The following is a 21,120-nucleotide window of genomic DNA, read 5'->3' on the forward strand; positions in this document are numbered from 1 at the left end:
GGTCCACGAGGAGAGCGGGGCTGATGCCCCCCCCCCCCCTCCCACAGAGTTACTATGGCACCCCGGGGAGCGTGTTTGGGGGCTTCGGGGGCGGAGGGGAAACGGGACAGTGTGAAAGTGAAGTGTTGTCATAATTGTCTTCGGGAGAAACAAAGTGATTGGTGGAGAAAATATCAAAGGTTTGAACGAAGGAGGCAGAAGCAGCCGCGCACATAAATATACAGAATATAATATATCTTATTTTTGTACACACAATATTGGTGAATTAAATGTGTTACTGACTCCATCGTTTCCTCAGCTGTAGACGAACACATACAAAAACAATTAAAACTAGTAGACAAACAAAAACACTTCCTGCCATCAGTGCATCTGCTAACAATAACTCCAGTACCTGACCCTTGACCCTCCTCAGAAAAGCATTAATATCATTTAAACGAGGATTAGTTGAGTTGAAAGTTACTTGATGAACATTTTTTTGGATTGTTGGACCTTTTTTAAAACACACACCCAGACACACAAACATGCACACACACCCACACGTAAACACACAAACACGCACACACACCCACACGTAAACACACACTCACGCACACACACACAAAGATGCACACACACACACACACACACACACAAACACACGCAAAGATGCTAACACACAAGCACACACCTGCAAACACACGCACATAGCGCTATATAAATACAAATTACTTACTTACTTACTTACAAATATGCCTACACATCCACACGTAAACACACACTCACACACAAACATGCACACACACGCACACAAACACACAAAAAGATGCACACACACACATGCACACACATATGCAAACACACTCACAAAGCGCTATATAAATACAAATTACTTACTTACTTACTTATAAACATGCACACACACCCGCACTTAAACACACACACACTCACGCACACACACACAAACATGCACACACACGCACACAAACACACAAAAAGATGCACACACACACATGCACACACACCTGCAAACACACGCACAAAGCGCTATATAAATACAAATTACTTACTTACTTACAAACATGCACACACACCCGCAGTTAAACACACACACACTCACGCACACACACAAAAAATTATATTATATTATATTATATTTTATTATATTATATATTTGATTTTATTATATACACAAAAAAACACATGCACACAGAAAAACACGACAATTTTTTATTTTATATTCATTTCTAATGTTATATTGTTGTTATTGTATTATTGTAAACACACAAACATGCACACCCACACACACGCAAACACACACACATGCACACCCACACAAATCACACATACGTAAACAGACACAGAAACACAAACATGATCAACACAAATGCATACATTATATTATATTATATTATATTATATTATATTATATTATATTATATTATATTATATTATATTATATTATATTATTCATTCATTCATTCATTCATTCAATTTCTACCACTTTATCACTTATCGAGGTCGCGGGGAGACAAGTTGCCGATTATATTATATTATATTATATTATATTACATTATACTACATTATATCATATTATATTATATTATATTATATTATATTATATTATATTATATTATACTATATCTTACTATACTATATTACATTACATTACATTACATTATATTATATTATACTATATTATTCATTCACTCATTCATTTTCTACCACTTTATCACTTATCGAGGTCGCGGGGGAGACAAGTTGCCGATTATATTATATTATATTATATTATATTATATTATATTATATTACATTATACTATATTATATTATATTATTTTATATTACATTATATTATATTATATTATATTATATTATATTATACTATATCTTACTATACTATATTATACTATATCTTACTATACTATATTACATTACATTACATTATATTATATTATACTATATTATATTATATTATATTATATTATATAAACAAACAGACAAATGCACACAAAAACAAACTATTTTTTTAATTATATTAATTTCAAAATGTATATTATTTATTGATATTGTATTTATGATTCATCTCTGTTTTGTGTTTTATTATATTAAATTATATTATATTATATTATATTATATTATATTATATTATATGTTTTGTTGTCGGTTTTTAATTACACAGACACATTTGTTCGAATTAATCAATCAATACAAAATGAATACAAACTTTGTTTTCAGACTTGAAGTTGCTGAGAAAAAGAAGAGTTTTAATCCGAATGTATTTATTTGAATCTATAATACTTAACTTGTAAGAAAGTGAATAAGTTTGTAACAACTAAAACACATATAGGCCCCAATTCTGAGTTTGAGGGCAGGAGTGAAGTTAAAAGATGATTCCATGTTAATCTTTGTATCCTTTCTTTGACCTATGTTCTTTTTACTTTGTCATCTTGCACTTTGTTCTTTTCATTGCGCTTTGTTCGTGCTTTTGTTTTCATGAATCTATGGTCTGTGTTGCTGTGAACTGGAAACCAATTTCCCGAAGGAGACCTCCAGAGGGATCAATAAAGTCAATCTATCCATCTATCCTATCTATAAAAGACTTCTTTCTCAACTGCAGCCAAAGGTTATTTGTAAATATTTATAAAGAATCTTTTTCTTTATCGAAAAGTCTGTTTGTGTGTTCGATTCCTCACATACATCTGCACGTCCCTGAAATACATAAACGTCGGTTGTTTTTTTTTCCCTCTGAAACTCCAATCTCTCAGAGGAGCAGATGCAAATCAGCAGAACCTGCTTGACCCTTCAGAATATTGTGACCGTCCATCCCTCGGTTCTGGGTTCAGAACCATCCCATGAGGATTTCCTCGGAGCTGCCATTCACTGACCCGTCAACCGCCATAGATCTGACTTCTCCGGAGATCTTTTCTCGTCCTGGAAGAAAAGACCGTGAAGAAGTAGGACAATCAATCGATGGCATTATTTCCACAGGCCCATAAAAACAGAGTTAAATACAATTCATTATAACGCTGAGTCAGCAGGAGCTGTGGTTTCCCTACAACAAAATGTATATTTTAGGTTTTTGATTCACTTATTTTTACTAGTTAACCGGTTTATTCATCGAGTGAACTCCACCAAAACCAAAGTCTTAACCTGTCAAGAGTCAGAATAATCCACTCCTTATTAGAAAGAACCACTTGGACTAAACATAAACTAGGAGCTAGCATAACGGTTGGCTAACACGCTAAGAATGCAAAACAAATAATTACTTAACAATATTTTACCCAACATTTATCTTTAAATTATAAAACATTCAGCTTTAGTTTCCATGTTGTTGTAGTTTCCTTACCTTGTACTTTTCTTAACTTAACTGTGTTCTAAAAATGTATAAATAGCATAATAGTTATTATTATTTTAGGCCGGAATGATAAGATGGATACTGCTTTATTTTAATTTTATTTTTTAACTGCGGATTTTATCTTACACAGTAAATATCAAATACTTTTTTAGATCTTAATTTTTTTTTTTAATATTGTACTACTGACTACTGTGACAATTATTTATGAATTACTACTGGATTGCTTTTCACCAGATATTAACTAGCATAACTTGCTTTTTACAAGTTCATAAGACATTATGATGCATTTGTAAGTTTAATTTTATTTATGGTAGCCTATGACAAGCTTTATGATGTATTATAATTAAAAATAATATTTTCTTTTTTAATTCCAAGCAGAGATTTAAATTGGGTTTAAAAGAATAAACAGAAGTTATAATTACCGTTTTATAACTGACTCTAGTTTTACTAGTCAAACAACTGCTCAATATATATATATATATATATATATATATATATATATATATATATATATATATATATATATATGTGTATGTGTGGCTTTTAGACCACCAGTCCTGCCTCGCACTAATAGTACCAGACGGGTATTTGGCCATCAGATGAGATTATAAGATTGTACTGTGTTTTTGTATATTATTGTGTTTTTGCTTTATTTGTATGTGATGTATTATGTCAACTGTCTGCATCTTTGCTGAGGACTACAGATGGAAAGTTTCACAAGTATTTTTCATGTAACTGCACATTGTCCTTTTAAATAAACTGAACTGAATATATATATATATATATATCTTACCAGTTGTTTGACTAGTACAACTAGAGTTAGTTATAAAACGGTAATTATAACTTCTGTTTGTTCTTTTAGACCCAATTTAAATCCCTGCTTAGAATTACAAAAAAATATTATTTTTAATTATAATACATCATAAAGCATAGGCTACCATAAATAAAATTAAACTTACAAATGCATCATAATGTCTTATGAACTTGTAAAAAGCAAGTTATGCTAGTTAATATCTGGTGAAAATCAATCCAGTACTAATTCATAAATAATTGTCACAGTAGTAAGTAGTAAAATATATAAAGTAGTATATAGTTTTGTTTAGGAAATACAATAATGTTACTGACTTTAAGAGCATTACGTTAAGCATCCACACAACAGTATATTACGTTACTTTAAAATACACGATTATTATTACACTTGATTTGGTTGATTTACTATTACTTCTACTCGATTCAATCTCATTTCTACAGCTTTTTACTTTCCACCACTTATAATACACGAAAAACCACATTAAACGTTGAACTACATGACTATAATCCTTCATAAAATCTGCTTTAAATCCTCGTGAATGCATTAAAATCTTTGATTTCGGTTCCAAAAAGCTCACGTGTCAGTGAAATATCTCGAGCAAAAAAGAAGGTTACGAATAAAGAGACGGAAAGTTCCATAAGTGGCGCGTCCCGGTGAAATCATTAGGAGGCGCTCTCTACGTGTCGGGGCGAGGAATGCTGGCTTACAATCCCCGAAGCTCGACTGTAACAGCAACCTCTCCAGACACTTCTCAATAACCGCTGACCCACTGGGCTAATTTAATAAGCGCGCTCTCTATGTTACCACGGAGACACAGCAGGTAATTAAACCTGCAGCTGGGCCTGCGTCCACATGTTGTTATGAGATACTGAATTGATCTGAGCTCAAGGGTTGCCATGGGAAACGAATGGCTACCGGCAATCAATGTGCTCGGCGTATCCCGGGAAACGGTACGGTAAAAGGGGGAGGCTTTTAACGTCCAGGAGCGACGTTTTTTTTTTTTTTTTTTTTTTAAATCGGTGATTGAACTGCAACACACACACACCTGTTCACACACAGTGAAGGAAAGAATGACATCACGGAGGAGAGAGTGATGGAGGAAAAACCTTTTTAAAAAGCCCTGGTGTGTTTTTAGGTTGTTTCATTAAAACAAGGTGGGAAGAGTGGGTGGGATTTCATTATTAGCTGTGGGAGGGTTCCGGGGCTGCAGAACAAGAATCGTCCGCAGACTTTTAATTGGATTGCTTAAGCACCTCCTTAATTGACTCCTGTATTTTTTGCTAATATAAAAGCGCACATCTTTATGTTGTCCCGCACAAATAGACATACACAAAAGACACTGATATCTACACACCGCTAAATGGAACCCAGGGGGTCAAAGGGAACCTGGGAGAGGAGATTTGATGAAAAATTCAATTTAGATGGCCGTAGATTGAATGGTTAATTTCCTAGAGCTTACCTATAATAGCTTTGCTTACTGTCGCCTTAATTAAGTTTTCCCATTAACATTTGAGCCGGGGAGCCCCCGCCGAAGAACCTGTTAATGCACTTTTCCTGCCGTTTGGGGAAAGACGACGCTCACACACACGATCGCGCACAATCTGGACACACACGTCGACCCCATTAGACGACAACCACGGGTCAGGTGGCGTCTTTTTTCGGGGTCGTCCCTCACGGGCCAAAACGAGTGATTGATCGAGGCAAAATCGGAGACGCCATTTTGTGTAGCCAACGTGTTATTTCGGCGGGACATTTTGTTTTCCGAGAAAATTTGCTTAGTGAATTTTTTTTAATGAATTTTTAAATGTTTGTTTCAAACATGGGGAAGTGAGGCTCTCAGTTCCAATACCAATATTGAAGGGGTGAATTTAACATTTGGAATTTTGTAACGTAAATTCTTTATTTGAATAATTAAATGTAATCATTTGAATATTGAAGGGTTGTATTTAAAATTTTGAATACTGATACGTTTAATTTGTTATTTTAATAATTAAATTTAATCATTTGAATATTGAATGTTGAATTTCACATTTCAAATACTGTGATTTAAATTTTTTATTTTAATGATTCAATTTAATAATTTAAATATTGAACGTTGAATTTAACATTACAAATATTGTGACGTTAAATTTGTTATATGAATAATACAATTTAATAATTTGAATATTGAAAGGTTGAATTGTTTTTATTGAATAATTGAATAAATAAAACAATTATTTTACACATTAAGTTTGTTAAATAAATTGCAATAATTCCAAAATAAATGTTCTGGATTCAATATTTTTTAAATTGTAGCCTTTCAAATTTAATATTAAAAATTTAAAGCATTTAAAATTCAATATTCAAAATTCAAAGCCTTTAAAAGTTAATATTAAAAATTCAAAGCCTTTCAAATTGAGTTAAAGACATTCAAAGCCTTTCAAATTCAACATTAAAATAAAATATATCTCTTAAAATTATCAAATAAATACATGCTTTTATAAAAAGAAATACAAGATAAAGAAATGAAAGTGAGGGTTAGGAACATGCATGGAAAAGGAAAAGGATGACATGTCTCAACAAAGCGTATTATAAACTGAAACCAAATCTACATAAAAATAAATGAAAACAATAAGAAAGATATATATCTGCGAGAGTGTGATTTCTTTGGTCTGGTCTTTGTGCTCGGGTAAGACATTACGAAAAAATCAACATGGTAATATCGTAATATATAACTTAGCACAACATCTCTGTACACTATATAAGATTTTTAATTATGTTTTTTTATTTTATTAAACCAATTCACAAGAATAGCAAAGGAGAAAAAAAAGATGTGCAAATGGTCTCTGAAAGATACAACCATCGATTCAGTGTGTTGAGTCATTTTAGCATCTTTGTTAGCCTAGCATGCTACATCTGTTAGCATCCCAGTTTGAAATCAATCAATCAGTTATTTTTGAGCACTTTATGTCCAGATTTTCCAAAATATAACATAAATTGTTTGTTTAGTCTGTAGTTTTTGTCTGAAGTCAAACAAAGAGTAATCTTTTATCAGTCATTTTGCTCAGAATTCCCTGTAAAAAACAAATAAAATAAAAAGAGATTCATTTTAAAAAGGCTTGTGAATATTATTAGAAAGAAAACACACACGGAACAATTAGTAAATAGAAATAAAGGAAAGACAAGAGATTTTAAAGAATTGATTGAAAGATCCGTAATTGTATTTATTTAACATAGAATAATCATATATCAATAACTGAAAGTCTTCAGTTTGAGTTTTCTTTTATATAAATTCCTGATTGAAGCAGATGAAAAGGTCGATAAATAAGAAAAAAGTGTCGGGCCACGAAGTAATTTATTGTTTTGAACAGATGCACTTGAAGTCATTTACATTCTGCTGTATTTTAAGTGTTTCCCGCAACATGTATCCGCCCGCAGGGCTGAATATTGATCTGTTATTTGGTCGAAATCATTAGAAAATAAAAGTAAAAACACCAGGTCTACATAAAACACAAAAACAACAAAGTAAGAGCAAACACAATATTATTAAATCATTAATTATCGATGTATACTCCATTGCATTATTGGATAACGTTAAAAAAAAAGACTAAATGAATCTAAAATGGCGAAAGGTTTGTGGTTCGGAAGAAACACAATCAAAACAGGACGTGAATGACCAAAATAAAAGCACAAGTTTGTTTCCATCAGTAACTGAAATTATTAACAACTTCTACACTTGAACAAATTCAATAGCTTTTTCTGTTGATCCACACTTTTTTTAAAGATAAGAAAACAGGGATAGAGATATAACAGCTCTGTGCTTCAGACATGTAAACTCTGTATTGTTCTTCTTTCTCACTTGTATACAAGTAAAATGATCGGAGTTCTATTCTTTGTTTAAATAAAAGTCGGGTTCCTAACCTGACTATAAATACAGAGGTTTTATTACTGTATTATAACTGTTTCACTAATGACATTATCAAAATAAAACTATTTCAAAGTAATAGTAACTATTTAATTTTTTAGCCAACAGCGCCATCTACTGAGCTCTAAAAATAAAACAAATACTTCATGAAGCTTCATCAGCCATGATAAATGATTATTGTCACTTTATTGTAATTGGAGGCCATTTGGCTACAAAATAAGATTGATGAATAAAATAACTTTGTATGAAGGTGTGTAGATAGTTAAGTGAACATTACATATAGTAGAATAATATTAAATATTTTAGTGTATTTTCATAATTCGTCAGAAGGTTAGCCAGAGCAACAAATAGCGGCGCACAGCTTCTGATAATCCAAATAGACATTTAACGTAATTTCAATCACTTCAAATCCACTTTAATTAAAAACCAAAGAGTGGCAAATAAATAAATAAAATTAAATAATCTTTTTAAATTACTCAACCTTTACAGGTTCCCAGTAATCAGGCAAAGTCATTAATGAGCGCCCGCTAGCGTTTAATTCCTCTCCCACTAAGTCCAAGACTTGTTTAGCATTTTTATTCTCTCCAAAGAAGCAATAATGAGATAAGAGAAGTTACCAAAGAGTGAAGCTTCGGTACTTTGACTAATGACTTTATTGTGCCTTTCTTTGCGTATAGTTTTTAATTACAGGCACCAGTGCTTGTTGCTACCTGCTAACGTCTAGTTGTCGGGGCTAATAGCGCCAGAGCGACCCCTCTGACCCGGGCAGATCCATTTCAGGGAGGTCAAGGATACCTTCTGGACAGTCACCGTGGATTCTCTGCTTCCTGCTAATTCTTACACTCAATTCCATGCAATCGTTTTGTGTTGCACACACACCCACGCACACAAACGCACACACACACCTAGATGCACACACACACACACACACACACACACACACACACACACACACACACACACACACACACACACCCACGCACACAAACGCACACACATACACACACACACATACACATACACACACCTACACATGCACACACTAACACACACACGCACACACACATGAAAAAATACACACAACCACACCTACAAACACACACACTTAATCACATACTGTACTTACACATACACACACACACACGCGCACACACACCTAAATACACACAGATACTCAAACACACACACACATACACACACACCTAAATACACACACATATGCACACACACACAAACCAACACACACCTACACACACATACATCTACACACCTACTTTACAAATAACCTTTACTTACTTAGTTACTTACTTACTTACAAACACACACACACACATAAATACGAACACACCTACACACACACACACCTACACACACACATACAACTACACACCTACTTTACAAATAACCTTTACTTACTTAGTTACTTACTTACTTACAAACACACACACACACCTAAATACGAACACATGCGCACACACACACACCTACACACACATACAACTACACACCTACTTTACAAATAACCTTTAATTACTTAGTTACTTACTTACTTACAAACACACACACACACCTAAATACGAACACATACGCACACACACACACCTACACACACACACACACCTACACACACACATACAACTACACACCTACTTTACAAATAACCTTTACTTACTTAGTTACTTACTTACTTACAAACACACACACACACCTAAATACGAACACATACGCACACACACACACCTACACACACACACACCTACACACACACACACATCTACACACCTACTTTACATATAACCTTTACTTTCTTGCTTACTTACTTATTTACAAACACACACATACACACACACACACCTAAATACGAACACATACGCACACACACACACCTACACACACACACATCTACACACCTACTTTACAAATAACCTTTACTTACTTAGTTACTAACTTACTTACAAACACACACACACACCTAAATACGAACACATACGCACACACACACACACCTACACACACATACAACTACACACCTACTTTACAAATAACCTTTACTTACTTACTTACTTACAAACTAACACACACACACGCACGCACGCACGCACACACGCATGCACGGACGCACGCACACACACACACACATACAGACACTTACCTCCCCCCACACACACACACACACACATACACACATCCACACAAAGACACACACACACTAACACACACACGCGCACATAGACACACAAACATACACTCACACATACAACCACACCTACAAACACACACACTGTACTTACACACACATGCACTCCTACACAAATAGACGCATGCACACACAAACACACATGCACACACACACACACACATACAGAAACAAACACTTACCCACACATCAACACACACACACACACAAATAGACACACCTACACACACACCCCCACATCTACAAACACTAACACACACAACCAAACCTACAAACACACACACTTAAACGCATACTGTACTTACACACACATGCACTCCTACACAAATAGACGACGCACATGCAACACTTTGTGACTCTGGTCTAGAAAGGCGCTTTACAAATATGCTTTACTTACTTACTTACAAATACACACACACACACAGACACACACAAACACTTACCCACACAAATAGACACGCACACACACATTTACACAAACCCACACATCTACACCCACGCACACACTAACACACTGACACACACACATACAAAAACACCTACAAACACACACACTTAAACACATACTGTACTCACACACACGCACATAAAGACACACACAAACACTTACCCACACACCTACACACTAGCACACAAATAGACAGACAGGCACACACACATGCATACACACACATAAGCACACGCACATACCAACGCACCTATACAAAAAACACACACACTTTTACAAACACTCACACCTTCTTTCCTAAGGTTTCCTCATCTTGTTGTTGGCTTTAACAAGAAAAAAAGCAGGAGCAGGATTTGATCCGTTCATTGTGTCGTCGGAACCCTTGAAAGAAAACACTGGACTCACAGGCTCCGACCTCACCGGTGACAGATTGACTCGTGATCCTGGATCCATGATAGTTCAAGGTTGTGAGTCTCTTAAAACCCCGTCATTGTCAAGACACTTCTTTTCCTCTCGTTGATGTCGCCTCGAGGTAAGGAAGAGTCTTGTTTCGTTGACAGCTAACCATTATATACATAATATATATAATATTATTACCTCTTTTACTTATCTTATCTAAACCTCTAGCATCTTCGTGGGTCACCATATCAACGCTGATCCAATCCTGAGGTAAGAGACGCTGGGGGAACAGGATCCAGCATCATAAGTTTGGACAGAAGGTCTGAGAGTACAAGTGTGTTACACTCTGCTAACCAAGGTACACACACTGATGCCGTCTCGCCGAGGAACCGCTGTCTTGGTGTCGCAGAGGTGTTTTCGGTGTGTGTGAAGCCTCCTGGAGCCGGAAGGTGTCGACACGATACAAGTTGAAATCCCTGTGCGTTCTGAAGTTTTCGAAAGAAAGTACATTTCTACCAAAGTCGGTCCGAGTCAAACTGTTGCCGATTAAACACTAAGAAAATACACAAATAAAGGACATTATTGTCAATGGTTTAAAATATGGGTGTTGGAAAAGCGATATATCCAACAATACTTAATAGTCTTTTGTCAGCAATTAAGTAAAACAAAGAAAATTGAATTTAATGTTTTTACCTTAGTTCTTTTATGCTCTAAAGTTCAATAAAGTTAGTCTAAAATACAAAAATATATTAACATGCAAATATTCATGCTGTTTGTTCATTTTTGTGTTAAAATATAACTTCTGGCCACTAGATGGCAGCAGTTCTTATGTCCTCCGCAGATGAAGGAACAGTCGAATCAATTGTATCCCAGAGATGACTGAGGACGAGAGGATACAGTCGACTCCGGCAGCTTTTAAAGCTGATTTCTGGACACATTTTGGTTTCAAAACACATGAAAGCAGTTACGACGTAGTCAAGAGTCATGTGGTCTGTAGATTCTGAAACACCAGGGTCAAGTACTCAACAATACTTAAAATATATCCTTTTTACTACAGTATCGGGATAAATCACAATACCATTATTTTATTTTAAACTACGGTTGCAAGAAACGGGTATGACTTCTGGCCACTAGATGGCAGCAGTCCTTATGTCCTCCGCGGATAAAAGAACATTCGAATCAATGGTAATTCAGTGATGACTGAGGACGAGAGGATACAGTGACTCCGGCAGCTTTTAAAGCTGATTTCTGGACAAATTTTGGTTTCAAAACACATGAAAGCAGTTACGACGTAGTCAAGAGTCATGTGGTCTGTAAATTCTGAAACACCAGGGTAAAGTACTCAACAATACTTCAAATATATCCTTTTTACTACAGTATCGGGATACATCACAGTACCATTATTTTATTTTAAACTACGGTCGCAAGAAACGGGTATGACTTCTGGCCACTAGATGGCAGCAGTCCTTATGTCCTCCGCGGATAAAAGAACATTCGAATCAATGGTAATTCAGTGATGACTGAGGACGAGAGGATACAGTGACTCCGGCAGCTTTTAAAGCTGATTTCTGGACAAATTTTGGTTTCAAAACACATGAAAGCAGTTACGACGTAGTCCAGAGTCATGTGGTCTGTAAATTCTGAAACACCAGGGTCAAGTACTCAACAATACTTCAAATATATCCTTTTTACTACAGTATCAGGATACATCACAATACCATTATTTTATTTTAAACTACGGTTGCAAGAAACTGGGATGACTTCTGGCCACTAGATGGCAGCAGTCCTTAATGTCCTCCGCAGATAAAGGAACATTAAAATCAATTGTATCCCAAAGATGACTGAGGACGAGAGGACACACTCGACTCCGGCAGCTTTTAAAGCTGATGTTTGTACATATTTTGTTTTTTAAAACAAATGAAAGCAGTTACGACGTAGTCAAGAGTCATGTGGTCTGTAAATTCTGCAACACCAGAGTCAAGTACTCGACAATACAACAAATATATCCGTGTTACTACAGTATCAGGATATATCACAATACCATTATTTTATTTTAAACTATGGTTGCAAGAAACTGGGATGACTTCTGGCCACTAGATGGCAGCAGTCCTTTTGTCCTCCGCGGATAAAAGAACATTCGAAATCAATGGTAATCCAGAGATGACTGAGGACGAGAGGATACAGTCCACTCCAGGAGCTTTTTAAAGTTGATGTTTGGACATATTATGGTTTCAAAACAAATTAAAGCAGTTACGACATAGTTAAGAGTCATGTGGTCTGTAGATTCTGCAACACCAGAGTCAAGTACTCGACAATACTACAAATATATCCTTGTTACTACAGTATCACGATATATAACAATACCATCATTTTATTTTAAGCTATGGTTGCAAGAAACTGGTCAATAGATGGGAGCGGTGCTTATGTCCTCCGCGGTTCAAAGAATCAATGGTAATCCAGAGATGACTGAGGGCGAGAGGATACCATCGACTCCGGCAGCTTTTAAAGCTGATTTCTGGACAAATTTTGGTTTCAAAACACATGAAAGCAGTTATGACTTTGTCAAGAGTCATGTGGTCTGTAAATTCTGAAACACTAGAGTCAAGTACTCGACAATACTACAAATATATACTTGTTCCTATGGTTTCACTTTATATCACAATACCATCATTTTATTTTAAACTAGGGTTGCAATAAACTGGTACGATATGTACAGGGGTAAGGATACGATATATTCATAATCAGGAAAGAAAAAAAACTCCACTAGATGCAATGTTGGCCGACAAATAAATAAAGTTTCCTTAAAGCGTAGATCATACAGCCAAGAGTGCCATCTAGTGGACTCTGATCATAAAATCAATACTTCGCGAAGCTTCATCAGCCCGCTCGGGCGCACCAATATATATTCATACTAAATGTTGTCATAGCGACGACACAGTTCTGGTTTATTATCAGTTTAATTCAGCGTCAAACTCAAATTCTTACAAGGCTCATATAATAACCCTTCAAATCACCCCTGGTTGGCTCGTAAGTCGTCGCGCCGCCTTCCTTCATCCGTCAGCGGCCTGATAATGAGAGATGATGGTGCCAGCGCTCCCAGAATTCCATTAGAAACATTTCCTCGGGAAAATGATTCCAAACTGTCACGAAGTCAAACTCTCTGATGGAGGCCTGGTGTATATGATGCGATGATGCTTTATCTCTGCGTGTGCTTGTCTTGGGTGTGTGTGGGCTGCTCGCCATACTCTCCATGAATCACTCTTTTAAATGATGCTAACATGCTAATTTCTGCTGGGGGTTTTTTCCCCTGCTGGTATTACAAAAGTCAGCACAACAGTCATTAACAGCAGCAAACTTTATCCATCTGACTCCTGCATGAACCCTCTGCAACATGAAACATGACCCTGCATCTGTGTGTGTGTGTGTGTGTGTGTGAGAGAGAGGGAGAGAGGGATTGTGTGTGAGAGAGAAAGAGCGAAAGAGAGCAGGAGAGAGAGACTGATCCAGCAGTTATTGGCCATTAGTACAGCCTAAAAGTCATTACAGCTCATTTTGCTGCCGGCTTGACGTTTTATTAGAACAAATACAGGCTTTTTGGAAATGTGCGTGTGTGTTTTTGTGTGTGTGGTTATGAGTAATTTTGCGTGTGAGTACGTCTGAGTGACATTTTATCAGAACAAATTTCCCCACAGGGATGAAGGCCAAAGAAAAAAACTGCATCAATAATAGAGGGAGTGACAGATGGAGAGAGAGAAGTGACAGGTGTGTGTCGGTGTGTGTTGGTGGGTGTGTGTGTGTGTGTGTCGGGGTTAAGTATTGTGTGGTGGTGGGGTGTGTGGGCATGAGAGGGTGAGGAAAAAAAAAAACCAAACTGATGTGTTAGAAAAAAGTGAAGTGTAATAAAAGATGATGATTAAAAATAATGATGTTAACCCATTTGTTATCTCAGGGTCAAGGTGACCCGTAGGCCTGAAAACAAATTTGTTTGAGGTATTTCTTGCGTTGTCTTTGGGTCAAGGTGGGTCTTTTTTTTTTTCTTCAGGCCTTCGGGTCAACTTGACCCTGAGATAACATGATCATAATAATAATAATAATTAAGAAAATAATAATAATAATAAGATTAATAATAAGACTAATAATGATAAATAACTAAAAAGAATGAATGTATAAAAAATAGATAAGAAAAATAATACGATACAAACATAACTAACATTTTACAAGTCATGTTATTATAAGATGGGGTCTAGCGACCCCTTTTGGTGAAAGAGATTATTAAAAAAGCCTCCTTTTTTCGATATCATTTTTTTTTTCAATTCTTCAAAACAGGTTCTACGATTTAAGGTTTGAAAAATGTATACATTTTAAGAGGGAAGCCACTGGCAGCGTTCTGTCTTAACAGATCAAATTATTTATATTTACTTCTGCAATGATTTTTATATTTAACTCTCAAACCATTACTTTGAGTTGCATTTTTGTATTTTTCATTTCAATATTGGCGGATTAAGAGACATTTTAAACGACATGGATTTACTGTTTACACCCCTATGAAATAAATATATTTTAATTGATTTTCAGGACCATTTAAAGTGGAATGCTGCGTGTCAGTGATTCGGAGAGGAGCTGGAATGTCAGGTGAGTCTAGGTCAGGAATTGGGGAAGCTGGACTTTTACCAATGTGAAGACCTGACCCCCTTCTGTGCTCTCAGTTAATATTTAACTCTGTTGATGTGTAACCCAGTCAACCACGCAGACTTTTAGCATATATTTTATTGAGTATTGTTTTGATTGTTTAAGCGCTTTGTGACCCTGGTCTGGAAAGTAAGTAAGTCATTTTTATTTATATAGCGCTTTTCCAGACCAGGGTCACAAAGCGCTTAAACAATCAAAACAATATTCAATAAAGTATATATTTTAAAGATCAAGATAAAACTGATAACACAACAGGAGTTCCAGAAAATCTAGGAAAAGCCTGAACAAATAAAAAGGTCTTAAGATGTTTCTTGAAGGAGTCAGTAGATCATCAAACACAGAGGGAGAGGATGATCGTTCCAAAGCTTAGGAGCAACAGTCTGGAAGGATTTCTCTCCTCTGGTCCTGAACCGTGTTCAGGAACCATCAGTAGATTCTGATCCACAGACCTCAGAGCCCGAGCTGGGGTGTAAGGCTGGATCAGATCAGTGATGTAAGGAGGAGCCTGACCATGAATAGATCTGAAAGTAAGAACCAGAATTTTAAAGTTGTTCCTGAAAGAAACTGGAAGCCAGTAAAGAGTTTTAAGGATCGTAGAAATGTAAGTTCTTCTACTTGAGCGGCTCAGAATTCTCGCTGCAGAGTTCTGAATTAACTGCAGGTGAGACAGCTCCTTCTTGTTTAGACATGAAAATAAACTGTTACAATAGTCCAGACGAGAAGACACAAACGCATGGATGACAAGCTCCAGATCATGTTGTGACAACATTTTCCTAAGTTTAGAGATTTTTCTCAGTTGAAGGAAACAGTTTCTGAAAAAAAAAAGAAAAAAAGAAAGGCACTCTACAAATATAAATTACTTACTTACTTACCTACACACGACATATTTTCGACATATTTCCCAGAATTGACAAAAGTGGCGCGCATATTATCTTCCTGTGAACGAAAGCAAAAAAAAAAAGAGATGTTTTTGTATGAAAGTAAATCAGTGTTTTAAAGAAGCACACTTGTTGTGTCAGGTAAAAAAGTGTATTTTATTCGAATAAAAACGTGCAGATACGTATTGGCCGCCTTTTTAACTTTTGAAAGATAGTTTTATTATAAATTACTTTAGTTTCTTTCAAATATAAATGTAGGTGTACCAAAAGCCAACGGCCGGGGGCGCTACACACCTCGAGGCCTTCAGTAACATAATTAAAAAAAATAAAAAATAAAATCTGATTTTCATACAAAATACTGCATCGTTAATTTAAAGTTACCTGTTGTGAATTCCAAACTGTATTCATGTTTTTCACATTTTCTTTCACTTTTGAGTTAATCGCTTCCTGGAGTCAATCCCACGCGTCATCAGCCAATGAAATCTTACGACTACTGCGCATGCTCACGGGAGAGCTAGCCTTGTCCCACAGAGGATAATAAGTATCCTTTATAAAGGTAAGAAACCAAACATTCCATTGTGTTTAAGTTTTGCTTTGTAACCCGGTCGTTTTGGACGAACATTCCCCGTCCATCGCCATCACTCGGTTTGTTTCAAATACCTTATTTCATGGCTCTCTTCCTCGTTGCTTCATTGTTGTGCTAGCCGGCGGATGCTAACGCTATCGATAAGTCTTAATGCATTTGATCAAAGCTGCTGTTTCGATCCGAGCCACGAATGAAAGACGATTTTAATGTCGATTTATGTGTCAGAGAAGTCCATTGGGATGTATGGAGACGATGGTAATTGGATATAAATCGAACTTATCTGACATAATCGTGGCTGTTTATAAACGGGGGGCAGTGAGACGTCGATGAAAATGTTTGCTGTTAGTTTGTTGTCTCTAAATATAACTTTTTACAGAATACACCGTGTTTATTTGAGATCAGGGTTCAATGCCTATCCTTGCTACATTTATCCAACACTGAAACACATCTGATGTATACAATCTCAAAGATTACTTGATCAATATAAGTTGTATATGTCTTTAAAGGCATTTTCCAGTGTACTTAGTTCCCTGTGACATTTATTAAGAAAGTTATGGATCATTAAAACAGCTAAAATGCACCAATATCCCCTTAATACTAAGTCAATAGTGTTTGTTTATATTTTGTGTTATCACCTTTTTGTTTAATCCGACTTTCAAAATAATTTGCTTAATATTTACCTCATTTTAAAAAGGTTGGTATCACTGAAAAGCTTGCTTATCAAACAGATAAAAGGGTTTCAGTATGTAAGAATGTTGTTAATCATTTTAATGAAATTATTAACGTTAAATTAGTAAATGTGTCTTTTAAAACATGCATTGACAAACAAATGAATAGCCCAGATTGATCAAACACGGAATACGTTCTTTAAAGATAAAGTAATGGAAACATAAAGCACCATTATGGTGCATTTTAATATATTAAATGCATTAATGTGACCCTGTCTAGAAAATCGCTCTACAAATATTACTTACTTACTTAATATTAGCGTTGGAAGTTTAGGTAAACATGGCGGTTGGACACTACTTGTGAGGCAGATTAACACCGACAAATCGGCGCGTCTAAAAAAAATAGTGGTTGAAGAGATCAATTTAAAATAAATTTATATTGTTACTCGTAATACAATAAGCATTGAACGTTACACAAACCTCCTGTTCTGCCGCCATTGTTAACTAGCACAACTGTGGGACAACTCTTCTGCCCCGTCTGGCCTTGTCCGGGTCTTTCTCAGTGGACTAGGATGCAAGGCAGACATCGGGTGTTGCAAAGCGGTTCTGGATTTAGGCCGGTCGTCGCAACTATCCTCCTGGAGGTGGCATTTCCAAAAAAAAGATGAATCCGAAACTCATTAGAATGAACGCCACCGTGAAAAGAATCGGGACAAAGAGAGTATAGGACATGTTAGGGGTGTCAACGCTAATATATTTTCTACACATTTAGTCTAGAGGGTCTCTCTCTCTCAGGTCTCCATTTACAAACGCCTAATCCCATCACAGCAAAGCCCTTCTAGTTATCAGACTAATGACTCGCTTTGATATTTTGCGAGGGAGTTTTGTCGAGTGGATACTTGGAAAATGTTGCCAGAGATTTGTGGCGCCTGTACTTGGTCAATCAGAAAATTGTGATATTCTTCATGAACTAGGACATGTGTTCTACTGTATGTTATTGTGTATTAGTTACTGGTGACGAACACAAACCAGCAGCCCTGCTTATGTTATTACTATCAAGTGTGAAACGTTGACTCGTCATTCATAGATTTTGCGTCTATTTATTTAATAATTTAATCCAAATGCATGTGAGAGTCGCCTACAAGCCGAGCTCTTAAGATGCAAGTGTGTTATTGTAAAACTCTGGATATACATTTGTCGTTACTGTAAAGAATAACACAACATTTAAAAAAAATGTCTCCTTGTTATTGAACGTTGTCTTTGCTTGTTTCAGCTCCAAGGAGCTCAAAACCGCCAGGAAAGCTGTATAAGCACCGGGTTGACGTGACCGAAGGAAGTGGCGCACTGTACGGGGAACTTCCTGCAGACCTGACGATGAGTTACAAACCTATAGCTCCAGCGCCGTCGGGGTCCAATCACACGCCTCCAGGTACCCTAACACTCGTGTGCGTTTTAGATCATTACAGTGACCAGTTTTTTGATTGCATTATGAACAGTGTATGTGTTTAGATCACGATTATCTCTGTTTATCTCTGTGTTAAGTAACCGGAAGGTCAAAAGCAAGATAAGGCCGAGGTGACTAAGGGTGTGTGTTGGCAAGTATCTGGCAATAGGATACATATCGCGTATCATATTTGTAGTATTGTCGAGTACTTGACTCTGGTGTTGCAGAATTTACAGACCACACGACTCTTGACGAAGCCGTAACTGTTTTCATTAGTTTTTAAACCAGAATGTGTCCAAACATCAGCTTTAAAAGATGCTTGAGTCGACTGTATCCTCTTGTCCTCAGTCATCACCGGGGATGCATTGTTTTTTTAGCGGCAGAGGATGTAATGACTGCATATTTATTAGAAATAAATAATATAATTATTTTTATTTGAAACACGCTGTATTGAAATATTAGCGATAAAAGTAGTATAATAAAAACTAAAATTATTTGATCAGCAAAAATAAAAAAAGGTATAGTGCTTTTAAATATTGATACAGTATCTTTCAATATTGATAATGATATTGAAATATTGATATTGGGGCGTCATAGCTCAGATGGTAGAGCGGTTGCCTGCAGTCCAAAAGGTTGCAGGTTCAATCCCAGGTCCAGACAAGCTTGTGTTGTTGTGTCCCTGAGCAAGACACTTTACCCTGATTGCTCCTGATGGTAGACTTGGCGCAGGTGTGCAGCCTACTCCCATCAGTATGTGTGAATGGCTGTCAAAAGCACTACCGAATTTCCCCTTGCGGGACAAATAAGGGATTCTAAAAAAAAAAAAAAAAAAGTTAGTTTTTTCTGATATAAAATGACAGAGTAAACCTTTTTTTTAATCGTTTTGTTCCAGGCTCTTCCGTGCCATCTCCATCACTGCCATCGTCGTCTAACTTTCGACCAGCGTTCAGCGACTTCGGGCCGCCTTCCATGGGCTTCGTTCAGGTGTGTGTGTGTGTGGAAACATGGGTCGATCCACGCGAAAGAAGTTCCCATCATAACCGACGTCTCTTTCAAAACAGCCCGTCAAAGTCTCTCAGGGATCGACCTACAGTGAACTTCTGTCTGTGATCGAAGAGATGAGTCGAGAAATCCGGCCCACATACGCCGGGAGCAAGAGCGCCATGGAGAGGCTAAAAAGAGGTATAATGACTCGCCATCAAGGTTCTTGTTCTGTTTTATGGGCTGACATCTTTTTTTTTTTATTCGCTGCAGGGATCATCCACGCCCGCGCTCTGGTCAGGGAATGTCTTGCTGAAACTGAGAGAAGTGCTCGCACATAACCTTTTCGCAGCCCCCCCCCCATCCCCCATTATCAGTTTAAAATCACTTGTGTTCCTTTGACCAGTAACCTCGTCCGTCATCAATCCGTCTGTACTTGTCGCACACCTGATTTTTTGGGATTCAAAAAAAAATAAGAGTTTAAAATTCAAAGTAGGCTTCTCCCCGTTACCACGGTTACGTTTCCTGGTGAAAGGGGGTAGTAGAGCCAGATCTGACGGGTAGTCACTGTCCTTTTTAAAATCACTTCATCTGTTTTTCAAATCTCTGTGTACATCTCAAGGCATTTTGTTTGTATGGAAGTTTTGTAAGCCAGATTTTTGCAGTTCAGCGTGTATATCTTAATTAAATAACATAAAGAAATCTGTCTGAGCTTCATGTCTTAGTTTAAGTTTTATTTTAGACATTTGTTATGTTTGTGTATCCAGACTACTCTCCCGTAG

At 36.5% G+C, this 21,120-nt stretch overlaps 1 protein-coding gene across 1 annotated transcript; it reads left to right on the forward strand.

The window, feature by feature from the left end:
- The first annotated feature begins 17,128 nt into the window (after positions 1-17,128).
- cdk2ap2 (cyclin dependent kinase 2 associated protein 2) lies at positions 17,129-21,042 on the forward strand. Its single transcript, XM_087783680.1, has 5 exons — positions 17,129-17,215; positions 19,187-19,342; positions 20,250-20,341; positions 20,419-20,539; positions 20,612-21,042. Exons 2-5 carry the CDS (start codon positions 19,288-19,290, stop codon positions 20,677-20,679), a joined length of 336 nt encoding a protein of 111 aa, XP_087639806.1. The 5' UTR covers positions 17,129-17,215; positions 19,187-19,287; the 3' UTR covers positions 20,680-21,042.
- Positions 21,043-21,120: the final 78 nt, after the last annotated feature.

This window comes from Callionymus lyra, chromosome 1 (genome assembly GCF_982586985.1).
Source record: "Callionymus lyra chromosome 1, fCalLyr1.hap1.1, whole genome shotgun sequence".
NCBI classification, from domain to species: domain Eukaryota; kingdom Metazoa; phylum Chordata; class Actinopteri; order Syngnathiformes; family Callionymidae; genus Callionymus; species Callionymus lyra.

Excerpts from the sequence above, each read along its gene's own strand:
- cdk2ap2 (XM_087783680.1), top strand. The coding sequence starts at position 19,288 with ATGAGTTACAAACCTATAGCTCCAGCGCCGTCGGGGTCCAATCACACG. Across the intron at positions 19,343-20,249 it reads GTCCAATCACACGCCTCCAG|GCTCTTCCGTGCCATCTCCA; the intron begins GTACCCTAACAC and ends GTTTTGTTCCAG. Across the intron at positions 20,342-20,418 it reads CTTCCATGGGCTTCGTTCAG|CCCGTCAAAGTCTCTCAGGG; the intron begins GTGTGTGTGTGT and ends CTTTCAAAACAG.